Source organism: Narcine bancroftii, chromosome 2 (genome assembly GCF_036971445.1).
Source record: "Narcine bancroftii isolate sNarBan1 chromosome 2, sNarBan1.hap1, whole genome shotgun sequence".
In the NCBI taxonomy this organism is placed as follows: domain Eukaryota; kingdom Metazoa; phylum Chordata; class Chondrichthyes; order Torpediniformes; family Narcinidae; genus Narcine; species Narcine bancroftii.
Window position 1 is genome coordinate 357335784 of NC_091470.1, and position 14716 is coordinate 357350499.

The following is a 14716-nucleotide window of genomic DNA, read 5'->3' on the forward strand; positions in this document are numbered from 1 at the left end:
GATACAAGAGGAAAGGCGAGAATTGATTTTGACTCCGTGAAAGGAAACAGAGGGAAAAGGGAAGAGAGAGAGAGCGAGAGAGGCAGAGAGAGAGAGAGAGAGAGAGAGAGAGAGAGAGAGAGAGAGAGCCTCCTAGATTTTTGCTTATACTGTACCTTGAAGAAGGGCTCAGGGCCGAGACATTGGTAATCTATCTTTACCTCCTCTGGACACTTCTGGATCGGCTGAGTTCCTTCAGCATTTCAATGTGTTTTTATTATAATCTCTGTGTCTGCAGACTTTTTGTGTTTCACAGAGAAATGTTTAAGCACAGGATTTCTGAGTGGGAGTTCCAGGGAGGAAGGGCAAGGTTTGAAAGCTCTGCCACGGATGATGGGGGGGGGGGGGGGGAAAGATTCAGATTCAGCTACTATTTATTGTCATGCAATCAAAAAGGTGCATGAGGTTGATCCAGGAAAACTAAGACTGTAGTGAAAGTGGTGGCACAAAACTGTCTTGATCAAAACCGGACTTGATGTTACTCTTTCTGAGAATGTGGGACATAATAATTAACATTACTTATTATAATTGTAATTGAAAGGCAAAACACAGTATTGTGTGTTGAGGTCACATATATGATTGACCTCAAAAGGAAAGCTGATCCCCATAAAGGGCTTTATTGAAGAAAGTTGGCTTTGCATCTATCTCAGTTTGGGAAACAACAACTTTGATACTATTTTGAACTGGGGGTGACATTGTTAGTGTAGCGGTTAGCACAATGCTGTTACTGTACCAGCGATCAGGGTTCAAATCCCGTGCTGACTAAGGAATTTGTAAGATCTCCCTGTGTCTGCGTGGGTTTCCTCCGGGTGCTCTGGTTTCGTCCCACAAATCAAAATGTAGGTTCAATTAGGCGGCGTGGGCTGATAGGGCCTGTTACTGTGCTATATGTCTAAATTTAAATTTAATTTAAAAACTCTAATTATGCAAATTTAAATTCCCAGTTGTAGTGGAGAGTTCTAAATTTACATGAGTAACTTATTCATGATGCTGTCCTTCTGGAAGATTGAACGATTGTTCATTATTTTTCGGTGTTTCATCTTCAGAATATTTTACTGTATTATTAGTGGTCAAGATGATTGTCAGTGAACTATACAGCAGCTAACTTGAAGAAGTTAATTGTATCATGATTGTAAGTGAACCCTGAACTTATCCAGCTCCCCGTACATGACGGCCGACCCACGTCAATGTGATTAATGTGTCAATGTGTCAATGTGTGCTCTCTTTTGGTTTCAATTTAGAAAACATTTTGGATCCCATAGATTTCTGATAGTCAGTCCCCTTTTAGCTACTTCTTTTTTTTTAACCTTCGGCACAAGATTTTGGTTTTCATGAATGGTCAAAGTTAGGCATCCAATCTTTTCAAGATCTTTTCATTGACCAAAATTTGGCTCCTTTTGAACAATTATCTTCTAAGTTTAAACTATCTATATATATTATTTTAGATATACACAAATTAGGAGCTTCTTGAATTCTTTGGTATTGAGACTCCCTCAAGATCTGGAATTAAATATGATAGAGAAGATTTATAATTTTAAACCGAATCATAAAAAGTTGATATCGTTTCTTTATGACTCATTATTGTAGTAGTAAAATCATGGACAAGACTAAGAAATTATGGGAGCAATATTTTCATCAATTATTTTCTGATGCTACATGGGATTCCATTTTGAAATTGGTAAATTCATCTTCTCTATGTGCCCGACACTCATTAATACAATTTAAAGTAGTACATCAAGCTTACTTCTCCAAAGTTCAATTGGCTAAATTCTATTCGAATATTTCTTCAAAATGTGACAGATGTAAGACTGAAGAAGGTACATGTTTTGGTTATGTCCGCCTCTTCCTGTGCATTGGGAAAGTATTTTTTGCACCTCGTCTTTATCTCTTAATATTAATTTGACTCCTAATCCTTTTCTTGCCCTGTTTGGAATGAGGAAGCTAACTGACTTGAATTTGTCTGGGCTCCAATCCCATGTAGTTGCCTTTCCTCTCCTTATCACTAGAAGAGCTGCATTAGTGAGACGGAAAGATGCTGTCCTTCTTACTCACAGTCTGATGTGATGGCGTGCCTGACTTTGGAAAAAAAATTAGATGTTCTACTATTGAAATTAACTTTAACTTTGTAAAATTAATGAGGTCCTTTTCTTAATTATTTTCATAATTTATAAGATTATTTGGATCCTATTTTGTGGTTTGGTTGTTTTCCCTTTTACAGTAGTGGAACATACATGTTTAACTACTTGTAGCTATATGTTGGATACTTATTCTTCTTATTATTACCTATGTACAATTTACTTATAAAACTCAATAAAAGTACTGAAAAAGGAAAAAAAAAGATCTCGTGTACTCTCTCTGAAATGGCCCAGTAAGCTACTGGGCAATTAAAGTCTGTTCACATTCCCACAAATGAATAAAATGAAGGGACTTAGTTCAGTCAGGACAAAGTGCAACATGAAAGTCTGCAAATGCTGTGATTGTGGTGCTGGAGGAGATCAGCTGGTCTGAGGTAAAGATCTATAACTGATATATTACTGATGTTTCAGGACTGAGCCCTTCAATAAGATATGAGCAAAAAGCAGGCAGAATGGGAGGGGGAGGAGTCCAGACCAACAAACAAAAAGTGTTAATTGAATATGATAAAAGGAAAGTGAGGATTGATTTTGGCTCCGTGAAAGGAGACAGAGGAAAAAGGGAAGAGAGAGAAAAAGTGCTAGAGGAAAGGAGATGGTGGGGTGGGAGGGGGGGGGGTGGAAGGAAGATGGGGAGAGGGCTTTAATGGAAACTGGAGAAGTCAATGTGACTGTCATCCAGTTGGAGGGTGCCCATATAAAAGATGAGGTGCTGTTGCTCCAATCCAATTTCCAGTGGTCTCAGACTGGCAGTGCATGAGACCATGGACAGACATGTAAGGGAGTGGGGCAGGGAACTGAAATGTGTGGCCACTGGGAGATCCACACTCTTCAGGATAGAAAACTGCATTTGGGGCATTGAAGTTTGCTCAAGACATTTCTCAGGGCCTTCCCTATGAACAGCATAATTTGCTGAAGATGCTGGATTTCATATTGAGATAAGGGGGTTTGTGTCAGTTTGCAATTGTAGGATGGATGGGAACTGAGATAACCTCATGGGAAAAAGTTTGGGAGGAACGTAATGTCTGAGTTGTAGGAAGTCCATAAAACAAATCAAACATCCTGTGTAGAGATTTAAGGCTGATTTCTCTTGCTCATTTGATGCCCCTGTTACTGACCTGAACAGATAGTTTGCACAGAAATTCTCCTTATAAGTTGTTTGAATTTATTTAATTATCTTATTTTTCAAAGAATAAAAATGTTAATGAGGAATTCTGTATTTTTATCCCAGTTTTGTTTTTCAGAATCTGGGAGGCAATGCTTTTCCCATATTCCCATGTTGAGCGCAGTCACCATGTGCCATGCAGGAATTTGGGATCTTCCTGTTCTGAAACAAAACGGAACTTACTGAAAGTGCACAGCGAGAACTTTCCATCTTATGGCACTTACCCAACCAACAGTGAGTTGTGACACCCTCGGTACACTTGCTGTCGGCTCCTTGAATTGAAGGGCTGCGAATAGGATCGTTACTTTATGGGGAACTACTGTTTAGTCTGGGGACTGGTCCTGGGCTTCACTTTACATTTTCACTGAAACTCCCTGTTTCGCCTTCTGGATTGGTTCAGTGATATCCAACATAATCTCAAGGATGTAAATACACAAAAGTGCTGGAGAAACAGCAGGCCCCGCAGCATCCATGGGAGGCAACAATATGTAACCAAAGTTGCAGGCCTGAGGCCTTCGTCAAGAACAGTTAGTGCAATGCTGTCACAGCGCCAGCAACCCAGGTTCGAATCCCGCACTGCTTGTAAGGAGTTTGTACATTTTCTCCGTGTCTGCATGGGTTTCCCCCGGGTGCTCCTCCCGCCCTTCAAAATGTATGGGGTTGCAAATTAATTGGGTGGCGTGGGTCTGTGGGCCGGAAGGGCCTGCTACCATGCTGTATGCCTAAAACTTTTATCCTGGGGAAAAAACATTATCTATACCTCTCATTATTTTATACATTTGAGTGTTCTTGTACTTTCTGTTCTTTTTGTTATTTCCAACATTTGCAGATTTTTTGCTCCAACTTTCTTGTTCCCTATTGACTCAGGTGATGGATTTATCCAATTCTGATCCAAATCTATGATACCTCCAGAGAGGTCAGTAATCATGCAGAACTGCCCTGGAAAATTAGCAAGTAGGGAGTTCCAGAATCTGGCCCAGGGATGATTAAGGATCGGCAATATGTTCCTGAAGCAGGACAGAGTGACTATGAGGTGGTGCTCTTCCTGTGCTCCTATCACCCTTGTTACAACTGGTGCAAGTTTTGGGTTGGAGAGGTGCTCTCCAAATTGCTTCCGATGGATGTGAACACTTTATGCTGCAGTTTGGATAATGTCCTTCAGCACCTCTCATCTTGAAGGATCATTTGGCTTTGAGACTGTGATTGGCTCATTGCGAAATGGTTATTCAGGTCAACCGCAGAAATCCAATGACTAATTTGATTTGCAAGAGTAATATTCACCTGATCTCATCCTTAAACTCCAATGTGTTAAAAGTAACACATTGGTGCCTAACTGTTGTAACTTGGGAAAAATAAGAGGTGGATGCCTTTGCATTGAATGCTCCACTCTGGGATGCCACAGGCAAACATGGAATTCGAGAGATGAATAATGTCCAGATTTATTTTCATTTGCTTCACATTGCAAGTAAAATATTGTGTCTGATAAGGGAACTAGTTCTTAATGAATCAATAGAGACATAAGATCGTTAACACTCTATCCAACCTCTGCCGCCCCCGTTCTCTCTCGCTCCTGGTGTTATCCACCCCGTCTCCCTGTCCTCTCAACCACAGACCTCCCCACTCCACATCCTCTCCAACTTCCCTCACAACCCCTGACCTTCCTACCCTGGTCCCCCCTTCCTCCCCAACCCCCATCCCTTGCCCTCTCAATCCCCTCCCCCTGCCCTCCCTATCCCCAACCCCATTTCCCACCCTCTCCAACCCCTGTCCTGCCCTCTCCAACCCACCCCATCTTCTCCCACTCCTGTCCCCCCTTCTCCATCCCGTGTCCCTGCCCTCTCCAACCCTTGCCCCACTCTCTCCAACTGCCCCACCCTCTCCAACCCTGTCCTCCCTGCCCTATCCAACCCCTGTCCCGCCCTCTTCAATTCTTGTCCCGCTCTCTCCAACCCCTGTCCCTCCCTCTCCCACTCCTTTCCCTCCATCCTCTGTCCCCTGCCCTCTCCAACCCTCGCCCCACCCTCTCCAACCCCTGCCCCACCCTCTCCAACCCCTGTCCCTCTGCCCTCTCCAACTCCAGTCCTGCCCTCTCCAATCCCTGTCCCGCCCTCTCCAACCCCTGAACCCCTGCCCTCTTCATCCTCTGTGTCACCCTCTCCAACCCCTGACCCCCTGCCCTCTTCATCCTCTGTGTCACCCTCTCCAACCCCTGACCTCCTGCCCTCTTCAATCCATGTCTGACGCTCTCCAACCCCAGACCTGTTCTCTCCAACCCGTGACCCACCCTCTCCAACCCTTATCATCTCCTGTCCTCCCCCAGACTCACCACCTCTGACTAACTTCTCTCCTACCACCTCCTCACCTGCCTTGATGCATCAATCACACTACTTAATGGTTAGCATCACGTTACTGGACTCCAACCCATCTCTTTGACTAACAATAAATATTTAAAAGTCACTTTAGAAAAATGGTAAAGGAAACAAAATTTTAACAACCTACTTGAAAACCCGTGAAAGCCAATGGTTTTAAGGAAGATCTACATGTCTTAGATATAGATCTTCTTCAAGTTATTGACATTCAAATAGTTCCAGCTTCATCTGGATTGAACGTTATAAGGAGTGAGCATTACCTTAGCATCCTGCAGTGGAGGTTGATAGCTGGATGGTCGACTGTACATCCTCTGGGACCAATTAGTGTGGATGTCACCCAGGAAGAGTTCTTGCACCACTTGCTCGGGATTATGGTGCAGATGCTGTTTCTCCACCCGAAGAAGCTGCAGTTCATGCATAGCAAAATTCAGAGCCCGGAAACAATCACAGCCCGCCTCATCACTCGACAGCTCATGGCTCTCATTGGGCTCCCATGTCTTGTGTCCTAGCAAGAATCCTGGGCACGACCTGTTCAATCTCAGGCTCATTTCCTCAGCCTTCAGTCGAGTGTGGCAGACGATCTGAACCCTGTGCAGATGGTAATCCGCTTCTGTGGCTCCTCGAATTATCCAGGAAGCCTGGCGTAGGCGGAGTCTTCCAGTGATCACCAGCGTGTAGGTCGGCTGTGTGCAGTGATTGTCTCCATAATTAAACTGATAAGCTTTGAACGTATTATTGGAATAAAATCTGTAGGATCTGGTGATGAATTCAGGACCTGGTCTTACCTCACAGCTGCGGAGAGAGATAACAATTAGTGCCACAATTATGCTTGGATTTATAAAACTACAAGCCGGTTTTCAGCATGGGTTTTTAAAAAATTAAGGGACTATTTAGTAAGAAGTCAAAGAAATTATTTAAGATGCCATTCATCATGCAGAATTGTTCTGTAAAGTCACTTCAGTTCCTCTGTGTTCAAGGTCAAAGTGTGTCTTGCCTTTCCTTAATCAGTGAACCAAACCTCTGCTCATCAAGAAGAATGGACTACATTGCAGAGCTAATGATTCAATAAACTCTTTTCAATTAATAACAAATAAAATTGCAAGAATAGTGTCTGAAGTTGAGGATATTGTTCTATTCTGTTTCCATTTCTGTTTCCATTTCGATGGCATAACTCATCCCTCTCTCAGCTCTCTGTGCTATAGAAATCCACGACTCTATCACTCATCCATACCTTTATTTCCTCTTGACTTGATGTTCCTTCTCATTTTCATTTTGTATGTAAACTTAAGCTCATCCAAAACTCAGCTACTTTGCAAAAAGCCCATTTAACCTACCATTCCAAATACTTGCAGTGACTGATCATGCTCTGATTTTGAGAGTGTTATATAAAAACCTCCACCCTTTTGTCTTCTGTGGTCCTCAGCATTTCTCCAACGTTGACTCGTGCATTCTATCTATCTACCTGGCCTTCATTCACTATAATGTATAGGAGCAGAGGTCGGCCATTCAACCTGTCGAGTCCGCTTTGCCATTGCTCTATGAATTGATTCATTCTCCCACTTAGCCCCTCTCCCCTGCCTTCTCCCCATAACCTTTATGTGATAGTACAGATCTATCACCAATGTACATAGTGTATATAGTTACTGTATCTAGACTGTGCTTACAGCGATTGGCTGAGAGCTAAGCCACACCTATTGTTTGGGCCTTAAAGGGTTGTGTCCCTAGCCAGGTCGGATCATTCCGGACTGGTCGGCCACCTGTGAAGAGCTCCGGTCTTTTGCTAATAAAAGCCTTGGTTTGGATCAACAAGTCTTTGGTTCTTTCGACGAGCTCTACACTTTAATACTCTGACTATCTAGATCTATCAGTCTCTGCCTTAAATACACCCAGTGACATGGCCTCCACAGCCGCTCGGGAAAGCAAATTCCAGAGGGTCACCACTCTCTAGCTAAAGTAATTCCTCTACATCTCTGTTTTAATGGGTGCCTTTCAATCCTGAAGTTGGGCCCTCTTGTCCTTGAATCGTCTACTGAACTCCAAGGAATACAGTCCAAGAGCTGTCAAACACTCCTCATGTGCTAATCTCTTCATTCCAGGACTCATTCTTGTGAATTTTCTCTGAACCCTCTCCAATGCCAGCACATCCTTTCTTAAATAGGGAGACCAAAACTGTACCCCGAACTCCAAGTGAGGACTCACCAGTGCCTTATATAGCTTCAACATCACATCCCTACTCTTGTAATCTATTCCAAGGCCCTGGCCCCAGCGGTCACTTCTCTGCTTCTCAATTCCTTTGTTAAAATGTCTTTTTTGACCAGGCTTTTAGGCATTTAATATGTTTACAGGGTTTCAAACCAGCTTCTCTCAGATTTTACTTTTGTGAAGTGCTTTGGATTATTTTATTAATAGGTGCTTTATTCAGACAAATTTATGCTTTTGTGGTCCTTGTGACAGGTTGTCATTATCTAGCCATCATAAAATCATTAGGAGACTTTTGAAAGCCCAGTCTTACACCGCAATCCTTGGGGAGAATCACACAGAACAAAAATATCGTGGAAAAAAATAACAATAAACTGTCTTGTTTTTAGGAACTATTTGACCTAACGGCACCAACTCTTTTTTACTGTATAACATGTAAGATAACCTTGCATCCCACAGAATATAATTCACTTTTTACATTTTTATTTAATTTTAGAGCTACAGCACCAAAAAAGGCCCTTCCGACCTATGAGCCCGTGCTCCCCAAATACACCCATGTGACCAAAGAACCTACTAACCCTGGATGTCATTGGAATGTGGGAGGAAACTGGAGCACCCGGAGGAAACCTGGGGACAGCAGAGGGTTTGGACCCTAGTCGCTGGTGCTGTATTATGCAAACTGTGCCACCCAGACAGGAAGGCATACCTATGAACTTATCAGGAAAATGTGTTGAGCCAGTTTACTCTATGACGTTCACAAGGTCGCACCAGTTATAGACAAGTGGTTCTCATCAAGCTTAATTAGAGAAATGGAACCTCCATTTACCTCCTTTTTTAAGTCATTTGTTATTTCAACAGATTATTTTTCTCCTTCATCTGAAAATCTATTGCCTGTTTCAGTCTTGCTTAAAAATCCCTAATGATGATCCCTAGTTTGAACCAATTCACGTGCTCCTTTATTTTCCTTCAACATCACATTCTAAGTTTACTTGTCACATTTTCTGAATGGTTTTGCTTGGATAGATTTGATTAAGGCTCAAAGTACTCTTTCAACACCACTTTATTTTTTTCAGTATTGTTCATGAAGGAAGGAATTGCATTTATATCCTGCATCTCATAACTCTTTCAGGAAGACCTAAGCCATTTTTCAGCCAGTCAGCTCTTGGAAAACATCTCATGGTTGACAAAGCTAGGGGTTTTTCCCTTTGGAGTGACGAAGCATGAGAGGTGACTTAATAAGATCATGAGGGGCTTAGATAGGGTGGACAGCCTGCACCTTTTCCCCAAGGCACCGATGGCAAAAGTCAGAGGACATGAGAGTTTAGGAAGAAAGTTTAGGGGAGATATTAGAAGATTTCTTTTTTTTACTCAGAGAGTGGTGGGGTGCCTGGAATGCATTGCCGGGATTGGTGGTGGACGCTGGTGCAGTAGGAACATTCAAAAAGCTCTTTGAGAGGCTCATGATGCAAGAAAACTAGAGGGCTATGGGTGTGTGGTGAAGTATGATTATATAGTTTGGCACAACATTGTGGGCCTATATCATTGTTGTAATATTGGACAGACACCGAGTTCCCACAAACACCAGATGATCTGCTTTATCTCCAACAAGGCTGATTGAGGATTGGACAGAACACCAGTGATATCTCTCCAGCTGTTCACCATGGTGTCATGTGCTCATTCATCCTTGAGTATGTCCGAGGCAAAATGATGTTTATGAGCATCAATACTTTATGTTTGTCTGTATTAAACATGATCTTTGATTTTGCTGTCCGCTTCCATATTTCACCGAATAAATTGTATAAACCTGAGCAATCTTTTCGGTTTCTAGATGTCATATAATAAAGGGACTGTGTCCTGCACTTGATTACTCATGGAATTCTTTTTGATTTGTTTAGTAACCTTGTCTGTGGTGCAGTTCTTTGCATTTTGATGCCATGGAAGACAAAACAAAATTGAAATAATTGACTGCAATGCTATTGTATGAATATTTTTTATTTGACCTTTCCAAACATTTTCACTCCATGAGAAATTGTTCAGAGATAAATTTGGTGTTAGACAGTAAAATAATCATGCAATGAATAATTGATGGCTTGGACTTCTTTGGACTTATAGTTGGTATAAAAATGGCACAAAATATTTATCTGGTACTTTTCATGAGTTCAGGCCAACCCAAAGCATCTTAAAGCCAGTGAACACTTAATGTAGTGAGGATTAGTATTTAATAAATATAACAGCTAGTTTGCACACACTAATTCTCACAAACAGCAAGCTGATAATAATGGCGTTGGCTAAAAAATAAATTGCAACCAGTATAACTCATTAAACATCTTAAGAACGTAAGAAATAGGAGCAGGAGTTGGTCATCCGGCCCGTCGAGCCCGCTCCACCATTCAATATGATCATGGCTGATCTGATCTTTGACTCAACTCCACCCACCTGCCTTTTCCCCATATCCCTCAATTCCTTTTTTATGTAAAATTCTATCTAACTGAATCTTAAATATGTTTAATGAAGAGCACTTCCCCGGGCAGAGAATTCCACAGATTCATGACTCTCTGAGGAAATCAGTTTTTCCTCATCTCCGTCTTAAATCTACTCCCCTGAATCTTGAGACTGTGTCCCTGAACTCTGGCCTCACCTACCAGTGAAAACAATATTCCTGCCTCTGTCTTATCCATCCTTTCATAATTTTATATGTTTCTGTAAGATCTCCTTCAAAAGGCTCATTGGATATTTTAGGTTTACCTGAGAGAGGTAAACAATTCAAATGGTAGAAGGAACTGTTGGTCAAATGCTGCAAAATGGCGGCACTCCCGGAGCTGCCATAACCTCAGTAATGCCGCTGGTGCAGACCCATGGAGAGTGGGGAGCAGAGACACAGTGCTTTCTTGGGGTCAAACCGCCCAGTCCGACTGCTGTCAGCTGTGTACAGGCTTTAAATGGCCTGTTAAAGGAGCTGACGGTAGTTTTATTTAAAATCCCTCAACCGTGGGGTCTGGACCAAAGATGGCGGCGCCTCTGATCAACAGCAGCCACGAGGGGTTGCAGACTCCAGGGAAGTGGAGGACTGGTGCAGGGCTCCAAAAAAAATGGGGAGAACACCTCCACCTCCACCCTCCATCTGAGGAGGAGAAGCAGAGGAGATGACCCACGGGATGATGACCATGGAGAGGGCCAGTGAGGGATTGTGCAGCTGAAGGACCCATACAGGCGATGGGCTGCTGGTGACTCGAGGCGAGGAACCCACGGAGGCTGTGGCCTGCTGGAGACTGAAGTCAAGGGACTCATGGTAAACAACTGTATATATGTTTTGGCTGTGTTAGTCCTTGTTACAGTTCGTCTGACTGCACCTGCGGTTCCTCCCACAAACCCCTGAATAAAGGCGACTGTGTAACAGCTCCCTCCTCAGTGCAGGACAGTGCAGCACCTATGGCATGGACCTGCCTCCATTCTGTTGTTAATAAAAGCCTAGCAGTTTCTATATAACATCTAGTCTTTTGAAGTCATTGATGGTGTATCAACTCACACCAGGCTGGAGACTGGCTGGAAACTGGCTGAAGGGGTACCAGGTATCGGAACTGGGACGCGAGAGAGTGCTGAGGGCATTGAAAGGTTCCTAATGATATTGGAAGTTCAGATCTGGAGTTCGGATTGTCGGTGGTTTGGCTGGTCTACTGGAGGTTAATCCATAGTCACTCAATGACCCTAGCGGGGAACTCTCTTTTGCTTCTCTTTCTCTGACTGTGAGGCGCTTCAGGCAATTTCTGCCGATGGTGAATCTGTCTGCCTTACAGTAGTCAAAAAGCAATTTTGTGTAATATGACATTGTTTTTATTACATGACAATAAATTGAATTGAGAAACTGTCAGTCTAGACTTTGACTCATCTCTGGAGTGGGATTTGAAGCCAATACTCTCTTATTCAAAAAGGCTACCACCAAAGCCATATGTGTGTGACACAAATGTCATAGGGTTTAGTTGAGTACCCTTTGCCCATGTATCTGTGCTGAACATGATCTCCAAATCGAGCTAAAACTGTTGATTGCATGATAGATATCTTTCTATCCCCTTCATGTTCCTATCCAGAATCACCCGAACACTACAATTGGATCTGCTTCTTTCACTCCTCCACGCAGTCTGTTCCAGGCACCCGCCACTCCATGTGTAATATATTTGTCCTGAACATCTCCCCCTCGCCTTAAAGCACGTCCTCTCAGATATTACATTTCACCCTGGGGAGAAGATTCTCACTGACCACCCTATCAATGCCTCATATGATTTTATAAACTTCTATCATTCACCCCTCAGCCTCCTGTGCTCTAGAGTAAACAACCCAAGTTTGTCCAATGTTTCTCCATAACTCATACCATCTAAACCAGCCAACGTCCTGGAATATCTCTTCAGTACCCTTTCCAAAGCCTCCACATTTTTCCTGTAATGGGGCAACTAGAATTTCATACAATATTTGAAGTGCAGTCGAATCAAAGTTTTATATAACTGCAAAACGACCTCCTTACTTTTGCGCTCAATGCCTTTCCAATTGAAGGCAGGTCTGCTAGATGCTTTCATTACCACCCCTTGTGCCCACTTTCAAGGATCTATGGACCTCAATCCCCAGCAGTGGCATATCGAGGTAAAATAGCACCTATGGCAAGCCCTGAAATTGCACACCCCGTTAAAAATAATTGCTGATAAAGTTGCCAGTTGAGCAATTTCCAAGCACATTTGGGCTAGTTTTGAAGATTAGCCGTGGGAAATTCTGTGGGTTTAATCGTACCTAATTGACTCATTATGTGGACAGTTTCATAACTCCAAAGGGAATAGGCCAATGACAATTTTTCTCAAGCAAATTATTTCAGTAACAATTGGGTCTCGAGCAGTGATTCTCAACCTTCCCTTCCCACTCACATCCCACCTTAAGCAATCCCTTACCAATCACAGACCACTGGTGGCATAGGGATTACTGAGTGGAAAGAAAAAGGTTGAGTACCACTGAGTTAGATGATGGGAATGGGGCAGTTGGAGTTGCTTTGCAGTTTAAACCCGGGCACTGCCTCTTGGAGACAGTCTGTGGTCAGCCATTAATCTAATAGCCTTTTTAAATACATATTCAGCCGTGCTCTTGCCAAACCAAAGAAACATTTTATTTCATAATATAGATGAAATTGACGACAATTATATTTACAAATAGATGTTCTTCACAAAACACACAAAGAGCTGCAAAATCACAGAGGTTCCCTGCCACGCAGCTCTTTGTTTTATCTAGTGCTTGTTGATCTATCCATGGGTAAAATTAGCTTTACAATGAAACGAGTGGGTAAGCTTCCTGGGTCTCTTTGAATTGTCTGTGTACACAGACACTGGCTTGATTTCCATCAGAATGCAAAATGTGACCGTGTCATTAACAAACTTCAGAGTGTCTCCCATATCTCAAAGTTCTTTTGTCAGATGGCGATTCTTTGTTGGGCTCAGGAGTTCGATATTGGGCAGGCGAGATGAAAACAGTGGCCTCCACCCCCCCCTTCAAGTGGCACCCAGAGCATGTGCCCTGGCTGCCATACCTTAGATATGCCTATGATCCCCAGATACCACTGCACATCAGTTTTTAAGAGCCCTGCCATTCACTGTATACTTCCCCCTCACAGTGTACAGGGTTAATGGTCGGATACTTAAGAGTGCAGAGGAACAGAGGGACCTTGGGGTCCAAATCCATACTTCTCTTAAGGTTGCCGTGTAGGTTGATAGGATAGTTAAGGATGCCTATGGGATGCTGGGCTTCATTAGTTGGGGGATCGAGTTCAAGAATCAAGAGATTATGTTGTAACTTTATAATAATCTCTGGTGAGACCACAGTTCAGTTCTGGTCACCTCATTATTGATATCCCTCTACACTGTCCATAATTCCATGAATCTCTGTATCATCTGCAATGATAAATAGTGAGCGATTCCATTTGATGCTTACTGGGGTCAAAACTATTCTTAATTAAATGAAAGGCAAATAAGTTTTAAAATAGTTAGTCTGAAAACTTAAGAAATAGCAAGAAATTTTAAGAGTTTTTAGATTGGATAGGGCAAATGGCTTAGGGGGGGGTCATAAACAACAGAACAAAGAGCATTATTCTGAGGGGACAATGAATCAAGAAATGCAGGAACGAGGGGGGTATTATTGATAAATGGTTGTTTGGCGACAATTGTTTTTGTTTATCTGGAAGCAGAATAGATTGTGCAAGGAAAAGGAGTTTAAATTTTTAATTTGCATTCACTTAACAGAAATATTTCCTATGAATTTACAATATAAACATTATCAACATGGGCTTTAATGGGTGTGTTCTTACCCTGTGGAGACCCAGTGGCTCTCCACTTGGGGAGGCATTTGCACAGTGATCCGAGCTCCATTGTACAAGTGCTTTAACATATGATGACACTGTAAGTCTTTGCTGTACTTCCCTGAGGTCTTGTCAATGGGTCTGTTGAATGTTTCGTCTGAGTAATGCAGATGTAAAGCACCGTCCAGTCCTGGAATGAAAACACAATTATAGAGTAGATCAGCGTGCGAATCCAGGCTACACACAGCAAATACTGACACTTTGATTAAATTATTTAATCCATTCTCCATGGGAATTTATGGAAGGATGTCCTGGGAATCAATTAAAATTTATACATCAATTAAAGAAAAATGCAAACTTCTCCTACCTGGAATCAATTTTAGATTTCAAGCTCTAAAATTTCAAGTTGTGCATTTTTTAAAATCTCTGACTACTGAATTTTTAAACCATTTATTTAGTCCTGATGAAAATAAGAAGTGAGAGCAAA

At 42.4% G+C, this 14716-nt stretch overlaps 1 protein-coding gene across 1 annotated transcript in view; it reads right to left on the minus strand.

The window, feature by feature from the left end:
- Window positions 1-14716, minus strand: part of LOC138755790 (protein APCDD1-like) — a 46329-nt gene that overhangs the window by 15774 nt on the left and 15839 nt on the right. Inside the window, exons 2-3 of the mRNA XM_069922418.1 lie at window positions 14239-14419; window positions 5966-6497 (exon numbers count right to left, since the gene is read on the minus strand). Coding sequence (XP_069778519.1) covers window positions 5966-6497; window positions 14239-14419 — 713 coding nt within the window. The remainder of the gene's footprint in view (window positions 1-5965; window positions 6498-14238; window positions 14420-14716) is intronic.